This window comes from Delphinapterus leucas, chromosome 15 (genome assembly GCF_059928025.1).
Source record: "Delphinapterus leucas isolate spDelLeu-1000000601 "Yukka" chromosome 15, BTC_Dleu_Yukka2, whole genome shotgun sequence".
Lineage (NCBI taxonomy): Eukaryota > Metazoa > Chordata > Mammalia > Artiodactyla > Monodontidae > Delphinapterus > Delphinapterus leucas.
Window position 1 is genome coordinate 36,035,881 of NC_143143.1, and position 20,451 is coordinate 36,056,331.

At 55.0% G+C, this 20,451-nt stretch overlaps 1 protein-coding gene across 2 annotated transcripts; it reads right to left on the reverse strand.

Moving 5' to 3' along the window:
- Window positions 1-8,713: 8,713 nt before the first annotated feature.
- PRSS22 (serine protease 22) lies at window positions 8,714-12,992 on the reverse strand. Of its 2 annotated transcripts, XM_030763617.2 has the most exons (6): window positions 12,827-12,988; window positions 12,165-12,191; window positions 11,566-11,737; window positions 11,049-11,326; window positions 9,824-9,981; window positions 8,714-9,218 (listed from the first exon to the last, which is right to left on the reverse strand). In XM_030763617.2, the coding sequence occupies exons 1-6, from the start codon at window positions 12,906-12,908 to the stop codon at window positions 8,958-8,960; spliced, it is 978 nt and encodes a 325-aa protein (XP_030619477.1). In that variant the 5' UTR covers window positions 12,909-12,988; the 3' UTR covers window positions 8,714-8,957. The 2 variants fall into 2 exon arrangements, with proteins under 2 accessions (XP_030619477.1, XP_089752477.1); XM_089896351.1 differs by lacking the exon at window positions 12,165-12,191 and having other exon boundaries at window positions 12,827-12,992.
- Between the last annotated feature and the right edge of the window lie 7,459 nt (window positions 12,993-20,451).

Sequence of the window (20,451 nt, forward strand, 5' to 3'; positions counted from 1 at the left end):
CCACAGTGACCGCAGCAAAAGCAGCAGCAGCAGCAGTAACAACAATGACACACAACCACGTGAGTCAGGGCATCCGTTTAGCTTCCTGCTCACACAGACCCTGAGTCCCACATCCAGAGCCGGGTGTAGAGATGCCCCTTCACTCTTGCTGAAGACGCCGTCCTGTTTAGTAAAGCACAGCTGTTCCAAAGCACACGATCAATCAATCAATAAAGACCTAGGAGGGAACAGACGCAGGTGCTGCCTCTGCAGCTAAGGAGTCCGTGGCCGCCCTCCACCCACCCCACTCACCCGAGGAAGCAGTAATGCCCAGGGCGCCCAGCTGAGGTGGGTGAGGGAGCCCCCACCCACGTGCCCCTTGAGGCCATCCTCAGCTCACCTGCTGCAGCCACAGTCCTTCCTGGGCCCCTTGGTCTCCCACAATCTTCCCGGCATCCCTGGATAGGCCCCACCCCGGGAGAGACTGGCAGGTGGGGACGGGGCCCAGCCTCAGCCATCACATGTGTCCCCTCCTCTCAGTTTCTACTCCAGCACCTCCTACGCACACCCCACTGGCCCTGGACCCTTGGCTGGGACGTCCAGGGCTGGGCCAACATGGAGGCAGCACATCCTTGAGGGCCCCTAGGAAAGACAGACCAGGGAGGCAGGGTCACCATTCTGGTCATAAAGTCACCCCCCTCTGTTAGACCAGGAGTGCAAGAACAGGGCGAATCCCAATTCTCCTTCTGGTCTGGGGGAGGCCACCCCAGATGGGAGGAGCTTCCAGGTCTCCTCCTTGATTCTTCCTCCTCCCACCTCCCCAGGAGGCTCACTGGCCCCCCAGGGCCAGGTCTCTGCCCCTTGGCCCTGTCCCAGCCAACCAGAAATCTCCCTGGAGGATGACAGAAGCAAAAGACCCAGGCCCCATAGGAGAGCAGAGGGGCCAGTGGCGGGGCAGGGCAGCGGTCAACAGATGCAGCAGCAGAAACAGGCAGAGGCCTGGCCAGCCGCATGACTCTCCACCTGCAGACACTGTTTGAGGGTCAGCATCCTTGGATGGCACCCGAGGGATGGTTGGCGGGTCCCTCACCGATGGCAGTCACCCGGAGCCCTGGCTGGGCAGGACCTGGCCCGCTCCTCACTGGCAGTCCTCTCGGACTCCTGTCCTGCCCCTTCCAGGGAGACAGCTGAGAGGAGGCCGGGTACCACAGGGCCCATCTGAGGCCAGTCCCTCCTAGGATCCAGGGTCGGTGGAGCTGGTCGGGCCTCCCCAGACTGAGATGTGAAAGCCACGTCATCCTGCAGGCAGCCCATCACCCCCTGTGTCCAGGAGACCTGGGGTCCCTACTCACTGCTAAGGGATGGCCACCTGGCCTCCCTGTCCCACCCAGGGCACGCGATGTCTCCCTGTGGACCAGCCACCTCCTGACTCCCTTCTTCCCAGAGGAAACTGCAGCTCACAGAGAGTAGAAATCTCTAGGTTCATGGTTAATCCACAGCAAAGCCTTCACTTTTTATTTGTGGAGTAGGACAAGGCAAGTTGAATTTAGTGAGTTTGACATTATTAGAATTTCTCTGATGATTAGGGACAGTCCCCACTGGGTCAGTTAGCAGAAATTAAACCCAAGGACCCCAAAGGCAAATCTCCTGAGTGATGTGCATCAATGGCAGTATCTAAGGGTTGGAGCTCAGCAGGTGGCTGAGGCTAGATGCTCCTTTGAACATAGCCACCTGGGTGCTCTGCTCGTGGGAAGGGTGACTGGTCTCTGAGTGCAACCTGTAAGACCTGCAAACTTAGACCTCACGTGCAAACCAGGGCGGGCTGGCAGTGAGCTTGCGTATAGTGTAAGCAGGGTGAGAGGGAGGGCAGTGTGAGTCATCGGCGTCCCCACTTGACCTTGACCCAAGCAGTGGAACCGAATTGAAGGAATAACACGACTTTCCAGTTCTCATAGGACTCCTCCCTACAGACCGAGTCAACCTGTAGGATTCTTGGATAATTTCTGGGCAGAATGGGGTGGCCTCAAGAAAGAATAGACTTCTGCTAAGGAGAGAACTCAGTGCTTGAGTGAATAATTAGAAAAACAAAAGAGATGTGTCCACATTGTCCACCAAACTGGTGACATAGACCATACTCATTACCATTACCATTAACTCAAGAAACATTTACTAACATTTTTTTTTCCAGGACCGTTTTCTGGACACTGACTGTATCATGGTGGATAAGGTAAAGGTCTCACCTTTCATAAGCTTAGAATATTTCCTGGGAAAGATAACTGAGTAAATAGACAGTAATAAGAGAACATGACAAATGCAGGGACAGAGGCTTACCTTCTGGTTGTGTGTGTTAGGGAGGGGATGATAAACAAGGAACAAATGAAATAAATTGTATATATTAAATAGTAATAAATATGCTGGAAAAAGAGAAAGCAAGGAAAGGAGCAAGAGTGGAGGGAAGGAACATTGTAAACAAGATGATGACATGGTGACATCTGAGTAGAGATTTGTAGGAAGGGAGGGAGTGGCCATGCAGTCCTGCAGGGGAAGAGGAAACCGTAGGTGCAAAGGCCCTGAGGCAGGAGCATGCCTGCTGTGTTCCCAAACACAGCTGGGAAGCCAGAGAGGCTGGAGCCCCACAAACAAGGAGGAGAGAGATGAGAAGGGAGGCTGGAAAGATGACATCATTTACTCTGAGTAGGGTTTGGAATAGAATGACAGGATCTGACTTAGGTTTTAAGAGAACCACTCTGGCTGCTGTGCTGAGAACAGCCTGGTGGGAACAACAGCCGAAGCAGTGGGACCAGTTAGGAGGCCATGACAGAAATCTGGGATAAAGAGGAAAGTCGCTTGGGATGGCATGGGAAAGAAGTGGCCAGATCTGGACGTATTTTGGAGATAGGATGGAACTCACAGGATGTGCTGATGGCTTGAATTTAGAGAATGAGAGGAAGAGAGGCGTAAGGAAGATGCCACAGTTTTGTGTTGTTGGGGTTTTTTAAATCAGTTTTATGGAGGTATAGTTTACACAGAGTAAATTTCACCATTTTAAATAAATTATAGTCCTATGAGTTTTGATAAATGCATCCAGTTATGTAACCATTACCACAATCAAGATATAAAGCCAGTTCCATCACTATTAAAAAATCCCCCTATGCCCCTTTGGGGGCAATCCTTTCCCCACCCCAGCCCCTAGCAACCACCCGTCTGCTCTCTGTCCCTATAGATTTGCCTTTTCAACAGTGTCATATAAATGGAATCATGGTGTGGAGCCTTTGGAGTTCAGCTTTCTCCCCTCGGCATCATGTGCTTAAGGTTCACCATGTTGCGGGGCTTCCCTGGTGGCACAGTGGTTAAGAATCTGCCTGCCAGTGCAGGAGACACGGGTTCAATCCCTGGTCCGGGAAGATCCTACATGCCACGGAGCAAATAAGCCTGTGTGCCACAACTACTGAAGCCCGCTCACCTAGAGCCCGTGCATTGCAGCAAGAGAAGCCACTGCAATGAGAAGCCCGCACACCGCAGCGAAGAGTAGCCCCTGCTCGCCTCTAGAGAAAGCCCGTGCGTAGCAACAAAGACCCAACCCAGCCAAAAATAAATAAATAAATAATTTAAAAATAAATAAATAAATTTATAAATAAAGATTAAAAAAAAAAGATTCACCATGCTGTGTATAGTTTGTTCATTTTTGTTGCTAAGTAGAATTCTACTGAATGGATGGACCACAGTTTGCTTATCCATTCACCAGCTGAAGAAACATCTGGGTTGTTTCCAATTTTTGCCAATTCTGAACAAAGCCGTTATAAACATCTGTGTGCAGATTTTGTAAGAATATGTTCTCTTCTCTCTTGGACCAATCTTAGGAGTAGGATTGCTGCATGGATGTTCAACATTACACGCAACAGTCAGCATGTTTTCCACAGGGGCAGTACCAGTTTGCGCTCCCACCAGCAACATGTGAGCGTTCCAGGAGCTCTGCATCCTCGCCAACACTTGGTGTTGTCAGTACTCCAAGGTTCCCAAACTGAGCAGTTGGAAGGAAGGACAGCTGCTTTGTGCTGAGATGGAAATTCTGCCAGTGGAGCAAGTTTGAGAGGGAATACTGAGATTCATTTGGGGTCACCTTAAGGATGAGATGTCTATATGATATTTACAAGGGGATGTTGATTAGTTGAGTGGACACGCAGGGAGAGAACTCTGGAGTCACCTCTATGGATAGTGTGTAGAGCTATGACACCAGATGCTATCACCCATGGATACAAGTAGGTGAAGGAGGAGAGAAGCCCCAGATATGATGTTGGGGCATCAATCACATAGAGGTTGGGGAAATGAGGAAGAACCAGCAAAATAGACTATGTTCTGTGAAAGCGATTATTCCCCCCTCAGTAAGAATTGAGACAACTGTGTCCCTGAAAACTGGTATTTGTCCTGGCTTGCCTGTGTGTGATTGTTTAATAGCTGCCAACAGGAAATCAGACCCACAGGCCCATTGGGTCAAGGTCAAGTGGTGATGCAGATCAACACAGCCCCCACAGTCTGACACATACCACCTTCCCCTATGCCCTGGTTACGCTCTTACTCACTAGCTACCTGCCAGTCTGCCTGGTGTCATCCTGTGAGGTCTAAGGCTGCAGACCTTGAAGGTCATACTCACAGGCCCGGTCACCTTTCCCATGAGCAACTTTGTGATACTATGAGCACAACGACCTGGGCACAGGTAGCAAAGTTTGGCTTGGAGCTGGGAAATCCATTGTCTCCACCTTCACGTAGAATTCCACACTCCCCAGGCAGTCTGGGGAGCTTGGGGAGCTTGTGCCCTTGGTGAGGAGACTAGTGAACTCATTAGGGCGCCATCAATGGGGTCATGGTGAGACTCTTTCAGGTGCCTCCCCGGGCAGCAGCACTGACTGGGAGACTTCAAGCAGGAAAGGGAGAGAAAGAAAATACTTGATCTTGAGTAAGCATGATATGAAAACATGAAACTAACTGGGACACCCTCTGAAGGTCCAAAGCTCTTGTGGATAGGTATGAGCTCAAAGCCTTCATAATTTGGATAATTTAAGTGTGATTTGATTGTACTGACAAAATCTGACATACTGTTTCCATGATAACAAACAGTGTTTATTGTAAAAAAAAAAAAAAAGAAAAGCAAAAACGTTTTCTGTCAATCTAAAACTATTCTGGGGGCTTCTCTGGTGGTGCAGTGGTTAAGAATCCGCCTGCCAATGCAGCAGACATGGCTTCGAGCCCTGGTCCAGGAAGATCCCACATGCCGCGGAGCAACTAAGCCTTTGTGCCACAACTACTGAGCCTGCGCTCTAGAGCCTGAGAGCCACAAGTACTGAGCCCACGTGCCACAATTACTGAAACTCACACACCTAGAACCCATGCTCCGCAACAAGAGAAGCCACCACGATGAGAAGCCCGTGCACCACAACGAAGAGTAGCCCCCACTCGCTGCAACTAGAGAAAGCCCACGCGCAGCAACAAAGACCCAATGCAGCCAAAAATAAATAAATAAAATTAATTAATTAATTAAAAAACGATTGTTCAGAATAGTTTTAGATTGACAGAGGGTCTGAAGCAGGTATATCAGTTACAAAGGCATTTAGCTGCAGTAAAAGAAGATTCGACCAACAGTGGCTTGAAAGCACACAAGAAGGGTGGAGGTGGCTGTCTAGGATGGAGGCAACTTCTCAACCATGTCCTCACACCCGCAGCTTCTGAATCTTTGTTCACTGTCAATTTAGGTGTTATTCAACTCGTAGCCTCATGTTGATAAGATGGCTGCTAAGGATTAGGCATTACATCTGTATCCAAGACTAGAAGAAGGCAGACGGTGGGAAAGGATAACGCCAACTGAACATATTCCTGTTATCAGGAACAAAACAAAGTCTTCCCAAGAAACTACCCATCAGACATCTGTTTCCACTGGGACCTTGTGGGAGACTGTGGAAAGGAACATTTAGTTTTTCCAGTCTCTAAGGTGGAAGAAGGAAGGGAGGGGTGTTGGAATGGGGTTATTGGCTTAGCCAGCCAAAGGAGTCGGCCACCAAGGGACCTCATGGGGTTAGATGTGATTTACACACTTGTTCTGGATGCAGAGAAGAGACGAGTTGGCAGGTCCCTGGTGTGGGAGTGAAAGTCTTCTAAAGAATTAAAGATCTGAGGAAGGAGCATGTGGAGGAGCAGTAGCCAGACCTCGCAGCCTATGACTAAGGCACTTCCATAGTAAGGACATGGGTCACTGTGGCCAGATGGCGGCACCCCTGCCCTGGGGGAGGTAAGGAGGACTCTCCCTGGGGCTGCTCCATGTGGGGAGTTAAAGGTGAGTGGAGGCACCTGCTGGGAGCCCAGGTTGGCGTGCCGGCCCCTCCCACTGGCACTTCCCCTTAGCCCGACAGGCCAAAGGGGCTCCATGTGCGGCCCCCAGAGGCAGGAGGTGTCGGTGGAGCCGAAGCAGTGATGGCCCCCACCCCCGCCCATTTGGGGCTTGCTCCTGGCCTGGTTCCAACCAAGGGGCAAACAAGCTCTCTGCGATGCTGGTGTGGACCCCACCAGGGCTGGACTGACCACATTTCCACCTCCTGGAACCCCCACCTGACTGGGGAGGGAGTCACTGGAAATCTTGTCACACTTTGGAGCCGGGGCGGGCTCCCCATCCCATGGCCCAGCCCGTCTGTCAGGCTTCTTGGGGCTCTGGGAAGGTGCCTCCAGCTCTGGGGCTCCCTGGAGGGTGATGGCCAGCTCAGAGAAAACCCACCCTCACCTGAGGGTCCCACATTTACGGGGTGACTTCGCAGCCCCAGTAGATGTTTCTTTTGTTTTCTTTAATTTTATTTATTTATTTATTTTTTGGCTATGCTGGGTCTTTGTTGCTGCATGTGGGCTTTCTCTAGTTGTGGAGAGCGGGGGCTATTCTTTGTTGCGGTGCGTGGGCTTCTCATAGTGATGGCTTCTCTTGTTGCAGAGCATGGGCTCTAAGTGCACAGGCTTCAGTAGTTGTGGCATGTGGGCTCAGTATTTGTGGCTCACAGGCTCTAGAGCACAGGCTCAGTAGTTGTGGCACACGGGCTTAGCTGCTCCACGGTATGTGGGGTCTTCCTGGACCAGGGCTCGAACCTGTGTCTGCTGCATTAGCAGGCAGATTCTTAACCACTGCGCCACCAGGGAAGTCCCCCCCAGCAGATGTTTCTAGGCGTGGCCTTCTCAGGGGCTTCTGTCAGGATGCCATTGGAAGCAGAGGTAGAGGGCAGTGAGAGTCAGGGTGTGGGGGACACTGAGCCACAGAGGCCAGTGGCCAGAGACAGAGACAGAGAAGGAGTGAGGGGACAGGGACAGGACGTGGGGAAGCGAGGAACAGAGGAAGAGCCTGGAGGGCAGAGGGGGAAATGGAGGCAGCAAGAAGGGCAGCGAATGAGGCACTAGTGGAGGGGTATGGGGGGGAGGGGGGACTGAGTCCAGAGAGGAGGGTAAGTGGACAAGGGAAGCAGAGTGACAGGTAAAGCGGGACCAGGTCACAAAGGGGAGGGGCCTCACCTGAGCCACCTGCTCACCCCCCAGCTGGTTCCCAAGCCAGCGGGAGGCCAGGTTAGCGTTTGTTTGTTAATAAGACCAACCCCACAGCACTTATTAACAAGGGGGTTATCAAAACAATATGAACAGAAGTTTTAGAACAGTGCTCGCAGTAAAGGATACCAACCAACCAAACCACACCTGTGCTGCCTTCTCAAGCTCACTGCACTGATCGTTCCTAGTTGGAGACCCTGAGGCAGCCACTCAGCTCTGTCCTCTGCACAGCTGGACCTACTTGTCTTCCTGACTGTTAGAAAAAATCTCTCTCGCACATACTCATCAAACCAACCACACAGCCCTGCCTGCACATTCGCTTGTTTCTGGGAAGCCCTGCACAGCTGGACCTACTTGTCTTCCTGACTGTTAGAAAAAATCTCTCTCGCACATACTCATCAAACCAACCACACAGCCCTGCCTGCACATTCGCTTGTTTCTGGGAAGCCCAGGTGGCGCTGATGGGGTACAGTATCCTGGGCCTTGGGAGGAGGGGCAGGGCTGGTCCAGGAGGCCAGAGGCCTGGTTGCAGAATGGTGGGCACTGGGAAAGGGGAGCATTAGCTCGGTCCCAGGCAGACCCTATGGTGGCCTAGGACCCAGCTCTCAGCCCCACCCCGTGGGGGCAGGTGAGGTGACTCAAGCCCCCACAGACACCTGCTGTCTCATTGTTTTTCTCCTTCGTTCCGGGGGGAGGATTCACAGAATCGGCAGTGAGTCACTGGCTGAGTCAGCTCCTGGGGAGTCCTGGCTGCCTCAGCCCAAATCTGAGACACCCGGCTCTAAGATGAGGGAGGATGGGGGACACCCCACTCGTGTGTGTGTGGGGGGGTGGGGGTGTTCTCCTAGCCAGCCCTGTTTCGGAAATTCAACAGGCAGGTTGGGGACCTGCCTGGCCCTGCAGCCCCCAACACCCACCTTTCAGGTGGGAGAGCTGGGCCTCCCAGGTTGCTGGGCCTCCTGTCTCCTCTCCATTTGGTCTCCCTGGTGGCAAGGGGTTACAAAAGGACAGTGCAAAGGTCAGAAGTCAGGATGTTGAATCCTAGGTGGGCAGGACACCTGGGTCCCTGGCCAGACTACCATCCAAAGTCCTACCTGCCAACCCCCGTTTTAACCCTGACTGGACCCTTCTTCCCAATGTTCCCATACCCGAGGGAAAAAATAGGAACTAGGGTAAAAATAATTTATTGAAATTGGAGGAATAAATAAGATGTGTGGGCGGAGTTACAAATAACTGTAAAAATTATTAACAAGTATGTACACAAAGGCGCTCCGGGCCTCGGGGGTGGGGCCTGAGCCCAGGGGCGGGGCGGGGCCTCCCCGCGGAGGAGATCCGGCGCCGGCACTCGGGCGCTCCCAGAGGTAGACCGCTTATTTACAACTGAGGAAACAGCACGTGGTCTCCCCAGATCCCTAAACGCCGCGGCCCCGGGCGGCCCTGCGAGCTCGCCGCGCCCCCAGAGCCCGTCCCCGGCGTCCTGTGGGCCCGCTACCCTGCGAGTGCCCGCGGAGCTGCACCCCTTGCACGATCTTCTGTACCCAGGAGCGGTGGGCGGCTAGGCTGATGTAGACGCCAGGCCGGTTGCGCTCCGCACAGCCCTCGCCCCAGCTGATGACGCCCGCCAGCAGCCAGGTGCGCTCGACCTGGCACATCAGGGGGCCTCCGGAGTCGCCCTGCGGAGAGGAGGGAAGGTTAGGGACCCGCGTGGGGCAAGCGGTGAGCAGAGCCCAGGACCCGCGCCGCAGTGCGTGGCAGTTCCCTTCGCGGGGGACCATTTCTCTGACCTGGGGGCCGCGGCACCCTAACCAACGCCACCAGGACCGGGAGGGCGGGGAAGGACACACTTCCCAGGCTCACTTCCGGTAAGAAGCACTTTGTGCTAGACCTTCTCCCTCACAGCCCTGGAGGCAGGGAGTATTGTGACTTGCTTCACAGTGGAGGAAACCGAGGCTCAGAAAGAAGAAAACTGACCCAGCCCGGGTGTGGACCATGCACCGTCCCACCGTGCTCTGCCACAGTGGTGGAGCTGGAGCTGGCTCTGGGGGCCAGGACCGTGGCACCCCTTCAGGAGGATGCCAGCTCCCTGAGAATGGGGTCAGGCACACCGGAGGTGCTCAGAATGTTTGATGTATGAACGGCTGAGCCAGGCTGGGGCCGGGTTCTGTAGGCATCTATCTAGGGGGACTACCAGGTCACAGCTGATTCTGGGAGGAGGCGCAGGAGCAGAGGGGTGATGGAGCTCAGTGGGGCAGGGCTGGGAAGGAGGTGGTGTGCTCACCAGACAGGCGTCCCGCTTCCCCTCCAGGTAGCCGGCGCATAGCATGTCCTCCGTAATGGCGCCCTGCCCGGCTCCCCGCCAGTACAGGCGGCTGCAGACTGCTGAGTCGATGATGGGAACCTTTAGCTTCTGGAGGGTGTGAGGGTTGGGCAGGGGCACTGGGAGCAGGGAGGAGAGAGTCAGGCTTGGGAGACTCTCCTGGTGGCCTCCTCAATTCCCTCCTCAATTCCCTCAGCAGCGTTTCTCAAAGATTAAGTGGATCAACTCTGTCAGGCTCTCCCACAATGCCTGCAGGAAGCCCAAATTCCAGGACTCCACTCTGGACCTACTGAATCCCAAATTAATGTGCAGCCTGAAACTCTGAATCTTTAACGAGATCTCTGATGCCAATGAGATGGTTCAAACCAATGGTCCAGGCTTGTCCCATCTCAGGCACTACTTTATCCGGCACTGGTACTGCTACAGACTAATGGCCACTCAGTGTTGAATCTTATTGGGACTTGAGGGACCCCCGCCATCCCCTAGGGGGATTGATCCTAGGGTTGGTCTGTAGACCTTCCCCAGTTCATAAATCCACCTTTCACAGGAGCCCCTAAGAATGACCGTGGGGAGACTGACTGAAACTTCAGAGTCAGTGGGGTCCCCAGACACCCAAACTGGTGTCATTTCTCTTAATTCTTCTGGAATCTGGTTAAAGTTCCATATATATATGTCACTGCTTCTCTGCCTCTTACTTAATCTAATCTAATTTGTGTTTCTAGATGAGGTTTTCCAAACCTCCAGACTTGGTTTGCCAATTATATTTTACCATTTATGGAGACTGCATTTTCTCCTGGGAATTTTGCCTGCAATTGTGTCATGATGCCACCAGGGGGCGTTTATTCCAGATTTGGAATCTTAGGGCTGTTTTCATATTCACCTGGTTCAGCTTGGTCCCATAGACACCTCCTCTCAGCTGTTCCTATATCACTTAATATCTTGGTTGATCTGGCATCTTTGCCTCAGAACACAGCAAAAGGTACCTTTTAACTAGAAATGATCTAGAACTATCCACCTAGGCTTCTGTGTCATCACATCTCTGGGTCACAACCTGTCTTTTCTTCTATCTGTGTTGTGCTCTGCCTCTGGCCTCTATCCTTTGCTGCCCGTGGCACCTGTATCTCCCAGTGTCCACCGCCCTCTGTCCCCACCCACCCCCATACCCCTGGTGAGAAAGAAGCCACACCTCCATCGTGGATACTCCCCCAGCCAGCAACCCAGCAGTTGGTGTCCGGAAGGAGATGGACGGAGGAATCAGGCAGGCAGATGGGCAGGATGCGTTCAGAGAACTGGATGGCATGCTCCAGGTGCACCAAGGCGATGTCAGCACGGGCGCCTTTCTTCCAGGAGTACACAGGGTGGAGCTTCACCCAGGCAATACCCACCTCCTGGGACCTCGGGCCGGGGTTCCCCAGCTGCCAGGCCCCCAGCAGCACAGAGAACAGGGCTGGTTTGTTCGGATGGCTAGAAGGGAGAGGGAGGGGGTGGCATCAGCCAGGAACCACGGGGTGTTCAGGAAGCGTCTGGGAAGGGTTTCTGGGGTAATGGCATATGAAGGCCCCTGGTGAGCAAAAGAGGCTTCTGGGGAGAAGCAGGGACTCTCCTGAGGGACCCAAGACTGGACTGAGGCCTGGAAGCCGGGGCCGTGTGGGCAGCCCAGGGTCTGGGGAATCGAGTGGAAGGGACCGGCTGAGTGTACGTACCCTTTGAAGCAGTGGGCGGCCGTGACCACCCAGCGGTTGGTGAGCAGGGAGCCTGCACAGTGGTGGGTGCCATTCTTCTGGATGCTTACAAGCCAGGGCCACTCAGCATCAGTGCTGTCCTCACCACCCACGATTCGGTTCAGGTGTTGGGGCTTTCCACAGGCTGGGGGACCTGGCGGAGGAGGGGCCAGTGTGTCAGACCCTCAGGCACAATCCTCATCCCTTCCAGCCCCCCTTCCCTGCCTTCAGCACTTAGGCCTGTGCTCCAGTCTCCTCCCACCCTGGCTCCATTCTTTGCTGCCTCTTCCCCGGCCCTTCCACCCTCTGCCCTCCACTCTGGCTCAGCACTTGGTCCTCTAGCCCTTTTACATTCTCGGGCCGCTCACCCCCTCCTGGGCCTCTCTCCTCCACATCCCGACTCTCTGGGCCGCATCCTCACTCTCTGGGCCTCTTTTCCTGCCTGCCCTTCCTCTCCAGCTCAAACACCCTCTTGCCCCACTGCCCGCTTCTGACCTGTCCCCCACAGACAGACACACAGACACTACCCTGCCCTTCAGGCTTCCTCCCTCCCCGCTTCCCTGAGGGCAGCTCTGACTTACCAGCTGTCTTGGCAGCAGCTAGGGTGGCTGAGGGCAAGAGAAAGAAAGGGTCAGGTCGGTGGAGGGGAGCCCTGGTGCCCAGCAATCCTTCCCGGTGGCTCAGTCCCTGGGGCCCTCCAGGCTTCCCCAGGCGGGGCATTTCCTGGAGCCTGGGCAGGACAGACCGAAACCTCAGGCCCTCGGTGTGAGCTGCAGCCTTGGCCTCCCTGCAACTTCCTGTCCAGCCTGTGCCCAGGCTCCAACCAGCCTACCTGGGGGTGAGGGGTCAGCTTCTGGGGTGTCTCACTGAGGTGAGAGGGAGAACCCCCCTCCCAGGCCTTAGGTCTGGATGCCGCTGCCCCAGCAGTGGACCATGCAGACCCAAGAGACAGGAACGGGACATGAAGAGGGTAAATAACAAGCAGAGCTGAGCACACTGAGCACTGACTGCACTAAGCCCTGTCCTGGGCCCTGTAGTGCAGTGTTTTATGTACTCCTCACAGCTGTGGAGGAACCTGAGGCTCAGAGCAGGCAAATGATAGAGAGGGAGAGGGAGAGAGGGAGGTGGGGGAACAAAGCAACAGATGAGAGGGAGAGGAGGGATTCAGGCAGGACCAAGAGGGAGGACGGCTGGGTGGACAATGGGGAAGGGGTGGAGGGGGCAGCAGGCCCTCAGGACTCACCTGGAGCAGCCAGAAGCAGCAGGGAGGTTACAATCCTGAGGTAGTGCCTCCTCAGGGCAGGGAGAGTCTCGGGAACCACCATGGCCACTGCCGACAGGAGAGCTTGGATTCCCTGCAGGCCACCCCAGGTTTTATCCTGTGAGGCAGAATGCTGTCGGACCAGTCTCCCGAGTGAGTGGCTCAGTCCCGCCACCCCGGGCTGTCAGTCACAGGGAGGGGGTGGGGCTTTGGGGAGGAAATAAGCCGTTAAAGTCAGGGGTGGGGCTGGCGGTGGGGTTGGAGGGCTCTAGCTGGGACCCCTACCTCGGGCCTGGATCCGCGGACTCAGGTCTCAGGATCTGGGCTCTGGAGGGGCAGGAGAGGGAACTTGGGCCCTCAGGTCTAGGCTGGGCCTTGACCTTGACTGAGGGGGCAGGGCAGAGAAAGGCCCTTAAGGTTGAAGGGGGGTTGGTCCAGGTGGGGAAGGAAGGCACTCAGACTCTGGGGCCTGGGTCTGCGGTGGCGGGAGCCGTTGGGGAGGCCCTGGGGCCTTGGGTGGGTGACAGCGGGCAAGGGACTGCCCAGAGGCTCCGTAACGGCTCCTGTGACTCAGCGGAAGACCTGACCCAGCCCTGGGCTCGGGGATCCCGTTAACCCACTTGCCAGAAGGCGTGAATCAGACCCCCGGTGGCCACCTGTCCCAGGGACACCTTCCTGTGGGCCCTGTCACTCAGCAGCCTAAGGATTCATCTCTCACCTGGACTTCCAGGAACCCCAGGTGGGGCAGCCAGTTGCCCAGGTGGCTGTGACTGATGCGGCTGCCTGGGGAGGGCTGGGATGCTGAGTCCCCACACCCCACCCCAGCCCCTGTGCTCCCAGGACCACCCCCCTGGACCCCTCCTTGGGGTCAAACGGCTGCTGGGTGATGCTTGAGCGGGGAGCCCAGGTGGGGGTGTGGGAAGCAAAATGCTCCCCCAAGGAATCTGCCCACGTGATCCTGTAACCCTCACCCTGCAGTCAGGTCTTCCGTGACTCAGTACCCCACACTCCAGACACCCGTGCCCTGAGCAGGAGGAGTCAGGCTTCTTCTGAGAGAGACTGTGTATCTTTGTCCTTCAGTCATTTGATCAACAAAACTTGCGATGGCCCTCGATATGCCTGGGGAGGGGCATGGACATAACAGCAGTTACGGCGTGCGTAGTGAGCCAGGCACCACCTCATTCAGTCTGCAAAGTCCCTTATTATTATTCCCATTCTGCAGATGAGCAAACTGAGGCCACTTAGGGAGGTGAGTGACTTACCCAAGGTCCCGCAGCTGGTGAGGGGAGGAGCCCAGATGTGAACCCAAATTCTAGAGAAGGGCCAACTGGACTCTTGGAGCCCTGAGGGAGCCCAGTTCAGCAGACGGATGGTGACCCGCCCCCTGGGGTCAAAAGTGCTGGGTGGGTGGGAGCCCAGGGGAGGCACCTAATGCCAGCGGGGAGCGGGGGCAGCCAGTGAGGGCTGCCCAGAAAGGAGGACCTTGAAAGGGAGGCTGAAGGAAATGATGGAGTTAACCCTACAGAGGCTGGGGATGGGGACCAGTTGGGGGGGAAGCCCGAGGTCACAGAGAGGGAGTGAGGGCCCGGTGGGTGGCTCGGGGCATTGGGAGGGGCTGCCACCACAGCCCCTGTCCTTTGTGGGCAGACCGCCTACCACAGCTTCTCCTAAGCCCCACAGCTTAGCCAACACACGTTCTGCCCCCAGAGCCTGCCCAGGGGTGGACTCCCCTCCTGCTGTCCACCTCCTCAGGCTGTTAGGGGTTCCAAGAGTCTGTGAGACTCACCTGGAGATCATCGGTACCAAAAAGGATCATCGGTGTGTTTTACTGGCCCCTGCTTGGGTTGGAGGGGCAGGAGGCAACTCAGGATTAAACCGCAGGCCAGAGGTGCCCTCCTGCTGCGTGGAGGCCCCTGCCCCACTCCACCCAAAGACAAGGCAAGGGTGGGGCGCGGGAGTGTGAACAGCTCCTAGCTGACGCATTCACCTCTGTCCCAGGACTGGGGGTGGGGAGACTGCTGGGAAACAGAGTGGCTAAGGTGAGGGGCACCTCCAGTGGGGCCCCAGCAGCAGTCGAGCAGAAATGCCAGCAGGGTGGGGGAAGGGGGCTCCCCGCCACTGCCCTCCCCCACCTGCTGTCTGTCCTGGGTCCACCTCTGTGCCCTGTGGCTGGCCTTGCCCCCTCATGCTCTTCCAACCCATTCCCTTCCTGAATCTAAGGCGGTTGGCCTCCCCAGCTCACCCTACAGGCACTTATTGGGCACCTGCTGTATGCCAGGTCCTGTGCTGGGCACTGGGACACGATAATGAATAAGACACATGTCCTATCCTTAGACAGCACACATCTCCCCAGGGGTGGGAGGCAGTGAGCAAGTAATGACCGCAAGGGGTCATGGGGGGATGGGCACAGAGGCCTGGGACTCGGGTAGGAGTGTCAGGGAAGGAGGGGGCTGTAGGCGTGGACCCTGGAGGGCCATCCTGAGGGTGGGTGCTGTGTGCTGCGACTCTCAGAGGAGAGGCACGGTGAGGAGGTTCCCCACGGATCCTCGGGATCTAGGTTGGTACCTGGTGCACACTGGGTCTCGATGGATATTTGTTAAATGAATAAACAAATGAGGAAGAAGTGAGTCTGGAGAATTCCACTGGGGACTGACTGCTTCAGCCTCTTGCCTCTCCAGTTCCTCTGTGTTCCAGCTCTTTGTGCCATTCATGCCACCTGGATCACTTCCCAGGTGATCCAAGGGGCAGGCATGTGCCCCAAGATGTTTCTGTCCTCGCGATGGGGTGGCCAGGAAGATAGCCCCAAGGGGAAGGGCCCGGGAAGAACCAGGGGAAGTCCAGAAAAGCCAGTGAAGACTTCCTGGCACAAGTCCTGGAAAAGGGCCCCACAGACCGGCTCCCCAGTTCCCAAGGAGTGGAGACCTTGGTATGATTCAATATTCATTCAAACAGAATATTCATTGTGCCCACGGTATGCCAGACCTATGCCAGGCATCGTGGCTGGGCATCTCTTCGCCGGGGCAGGAGATAGATGGGCTGCCCACCCTGCCACCCACTATCCGTGTCCCTGCCAGGCCGTCTCAGGACCACTGATGATTTTGCAGGGAGCTGGGGGTGACAGATAGGGCTGCAGAGGCCTCAGAGGGCATAGCAGCGGGAGCCAGCAATGCTCAATCCAGAGAAGTGACTCACTGCCCCCCTTCTCTCAGCATCTCAGACGTGGGCACCAGAGTCTGGCAGATATCTGATCAGGGGTATCTGTTCATTATCCAACCAAATCTACTGAGCACCTACTGCGATACGGCTGTGAACAAACCAAAGACAATCCTGCCCTCATGGCAGGGACACCAGGGGAAACAGAATAAACAACATAAATAAGTAAATCATTTAGTTTAATAGATGATAAAGTCTATGGGGAAAACCAAAGCCGAAAGGGACGCGGGTGGGGGTGGGGATGGGAGGGGGAACAGGAGGTGGGGTGTGGCATTTTGGGGTTTGTAATCTTACATCAGGAGCCCAGGGAAGAAGTGCTGAGACTTGCAGGAGAGGGGCAGAGGCGGGTGTGGTCAGAGACCATTCCAGCCGCAGGAAGAGCAAACTCAAAGGCTCGGTGGGTGGAATGGAGGATTCCAGTGGCAAAGGAGAGGCACAGGGGCTAAGGGGGCCTGGCCTGGCCACCCGGCCTCCCTGTGTAGGTGACACTGAGCCTGGCTCCAGAGGATGAGTTGGGGACACTAGGAGAAGAGGTGGGGAGAGCCATCCAGGGTGAGGGGCCAACCAGCTCAGGGCACAGGGACAGGGTACTCGGGGCAGAGGTCACCAGACCACCAGGGTCCTCGTGGGCCCAACCATATAAGGGAGGCTTGGCTTTAGGGCAGGAGCCCTGCACAGAAACCCAGCAGAGAGCGTTGGCCACGGGAACTGCTCTCTCCTCTGAGGCTCATTTTCATGCAGTTCTGGCCCTGGCTTGGAGGTTGCGAGCTGTTTTCTGTAAGGAGAGGCTGGATCTCTGAGCTGGAGAGGGGAGCCAGGGTGGGGTGGGGGTCATGCTGAACTCCAGGCAAGCCACTTGGCTCTGAGATCAGCACTGCACTCCAGGTGTGGAATCCAGCCCTCCAGTGGGTTTGGTCAGACCCGCACTGCTGTGTTTTTTAAATTGGGCAAATCCACATTAAAAAAAAAATCTGGGGGCTTCCCTGTCGGTCCAGTGGTTAAGACTCCATGCTTCCAATGCAGGGGGCACGGGTTTCACCCCTGGTTGGGGAACAAAGATCCCACAAGCCAGGCAGCACGGCCAAAAAAAAAAAAATCTGAATTTTGACTAATGCTGTTGTGAACACGAGTGTACAAATGTTTTTCTGAGTCCCTGCTAAAACAGATGTTTGCACACCCATGTTCACAGCAGCATTATTCTCAGCAGACAAAAAGGTGAAACAACCCAGTGTCCATCGATGGATGAATGGATAAACAAAAGGGGGACCATTATGCACTGTTCAGCATGAAAAGGAATGAAGCACTGGCACACGCTACAACGCGGATGGACCTTATGCTGAGTGAAATAAGCCAGACACAAAAGGACAAATACTGTATGATTCCACCTATATGAGGTCCCTAGAGCAGTTAAATTCATAGCAACAGAAAGTAGAGGGTGGGTGCCAGAGACTGGGGGAGGGGGGGTCGGAGTTAGTGTTTAATGGGAAAGGAGTTTGCTCAAGAAGATGCAAGTTCTGGGGATGGATGGTAGTGATGGTTGCACAGCACTGTGAATGTATGTAATGCCATTGGACTGTACACGTAAAAATGGCTAAAATGATAAATCTTATGTATATTTCACTACAATTAAAAAATGGAAAAAGAAATCTGAATATCCACTGTTTCATGAACCTCAGAAGCTGTGGCAACACTGGGCCCCGCTGGGCTGAGAGGCCTGATTCCAGTCCAGCCCCACTTACCCACCCGCACTCCGTGGTTTGGGCCAGCCAGGGCACCGCGTCTTTGGGTATCTCCTGCGCTCGGAGGGCAGGGCTTGGGACAGAACAGATGCTCCATCCCTGCCGGGTGACTCAAGTAAGCTCCCAGAGCAAGCAGAGCACTCCGAAGGAGCCAGGGACATAGCAGCTGCTTCTCCCAACCTGGCCTCAGTTTATGCATCTGTGCAGAGGCCTGTCAGCCCCGCTAAGTCTGTCATGACTGCTCAGGCTGAGCGCCGACTGAGCAACAGTCAGGCTGTGCTGTCTGCAGGCGAGTTTTTCCAGGGCCCTAATGGTTTTGAGGAACCTGGCCTGGCTGGTCTCCAGGACACTGCTCACCAGCTGGCATTTCATCACCTTCCCGAGGGGACATCCTTCCATCTAACCACTCCTGAACTGTCCTAGGAGTTCGGCTGTCACTCGGGGCTCCCTGCCTCTTGGAGACTGGGGTGAAGAACGCTCTTAGTCATGGAGGAAAGGAGACATTTCCAGTGATGTTTGGAAAGTTCTCCCCATCCCAAAAGCCCGGGTCCCCCTCAGAGCCTCACCATGGCTCCTATGGCCCCAGGCCTCGCATTTCCTCTACCTCTGCCCAGGCTCCTCAAGGCCCTCTCGGTTCTGCTTACCCCAGTCCCAGCCCCAGAGTTCTGTTTCTTCTTCCTTCCACGAGAAACTCAGCTTCATCGGTGCACACCGAATCCTTTCGCCATCTTCAGGCTCTCGGACCCTGGGCTGTGTAGTCCAGGCACTCCCCACCCGCACCCCCCACCTCAAATTCTACGAAATAAAATTTTCTCCATCTTATAACAGCATTGCCTGTCCTCTTGACATTTCCTCAAAATGGAAGTTGAGCATCCCCCTCCTTGCCAGCCTTCCTTTCTGTAGTCTTAGGGGTCCCTCCTCCCCAGTCCCTTCCTCAACCCCATACTTTCTAAACACAGAGCCCCTCCTTGACCCACACCACTGTCTGACTCTTTGAATGCTGGACATCCAGGGTCCAGGTGTTAATAGTGTGACTCCATGTATCTTCACTCTGGTTAATGTCTTCCTGGAATATAGAGCATTGTTCATTCTCGTGGTCCACTGAGACTTTCGGCACTTTTTAAAAAACTGCACTTATACCTGTTCCTCCATTCCTTAGTGGTCCATCTCTTTCTCGATGGCAGATCTCCATGTCAGCTTCCTCCAGAGTTTTCCTTCCATGGCTTAGAGCATTCTCCTAGGTTTTGCTCATAACCTATTCCTTCTTCGGAAAAGTTGGCTGTACGTCAGAATTCTTAGAGCACGTTTTCCCCATTGACTCCTGTTGTTCTGGAAAAATATCCCACCAGCCTGGCTGGGAATCACCAGGGAGGAAGGTGGCCAGTCATCCTACAGAAATGTCATTGGAAAAGTCTCCTTTCCTCCATGACTAAGAGCGTCCTTCACCAGTCAAGCACACTGCTCTTCCTCCTACCCAGGACCAGCTAGAATGACTCTCACTGCAACACTGAGAAATCAGTCTGGAAGGACTGCAATTCCTCTGCACCAGGAAACAGAGAGGGGAGCCCCATGCTGGGAAGGGCTGAGCCCAGATGGAGCCTGATGGGAAGAGTTGAGCTGGGAAGGGCAGAGGGAGTGGGCACGCTGGGCAAACTGCCTTGCTAGGTGCCCATCACCGGCCTGGGCCACTTCTAGCACTCTTGGTGACTCATCAAAGACTCGCAGACCTAGGAGTTGTGAGGTCAGAGGTCATGGCCAAGGGCTCATGGAGAGGAAGTGACTGTACAGAATTAACTTCAGCTAGGGGTAGGTGAAGAATGAGAGGCCCCCAGTTCCATAGGTGAGCTGGACACAGAGCTGGAGTCTGCAGGCCTGCCTGTGGGGTACCTACTGAGCCATGGGCTGGGCAGCCACGTGATGCTGGCCAGAGAGGAGGCGTGGAGAAACCAGCTCCAGCATCCCCTGCAGGGTGGAGAGCCACCTGCCTCCAGCCACGTTCCTCCTCCCCCATCAACCCTCCAGGGAAATAAGTGACTGTGCTAATTACTGCTAATGAATGGCTTCTGGGTAAGTCAGAGTGTGGACGTTTCTCTTGCCAGGAGGACAGACAACTCTGGGGGAGTCAGTTGGCAGCTGGGATTGGGATACCCCTGATCTAGGGGCCCAGGGAGAGAGACACCCCCCACTTGCAGTCCATAGCTGTGCCTCCAAGACACAGGCTGGGTACTGGGGATCTGGATTCCCACCAGGCATCTTTAACTAGGAATCTGGAGGTTCCCTCAAATTCAGACACTCCCCAGGCACCATGTCTCAGAAAACGGCACCACCGTGCACCCAGTTGCTCAAGCCACACGCCTGCGAGCCATCCTTGATTTAGCCTTTTCCTCCCCACCCATAACCAATTGTAAAGGAAAAACTCCTTTCCTGTACACATAGAATACTTTTGACACCAGGTGTGTGGGTTTTTCCACCACAAGCAATTCTCTAATTCTCTGTGGACACCAACTGTGTGTCCTACAATTTAACTCAATTCTGACACTAACTGGAGTTTGTGCAGACGCCACAGGTTAAAGCCTCAGTCCCATAAGACTCCCCCCATCTCAGATGCCAATCACAAGTGGTGGGTCCTCAGGTCACCTGCACTTGTCTGACGTG

Bases quoted from the DNA above. Each gene is read 5' to 3' on its own strand.
- PRSS22 (XM_030763617.2), bottom strand. From the start codon at position 12,908: ATGGTGGTTCCCGAGACTCTCCCTGCCCTGAGGAGGCACTACCTCAGG. The intron at 11,738-12,164 runs GTAAGTCAGAGC...CTCCTCCGCCAG, and splicing joins AGCTGCTGCCAAGACAGCTG to GTCCCCCAGCCTGTGGAAAG. The intron at 9,982-11,048 runs GTGTGGCTTCTT...CCCTGCTCCCAG, and splicing joins GGGGAGTATCCACGATGGAG to TGCCCCTGCCCAACCCTCAC.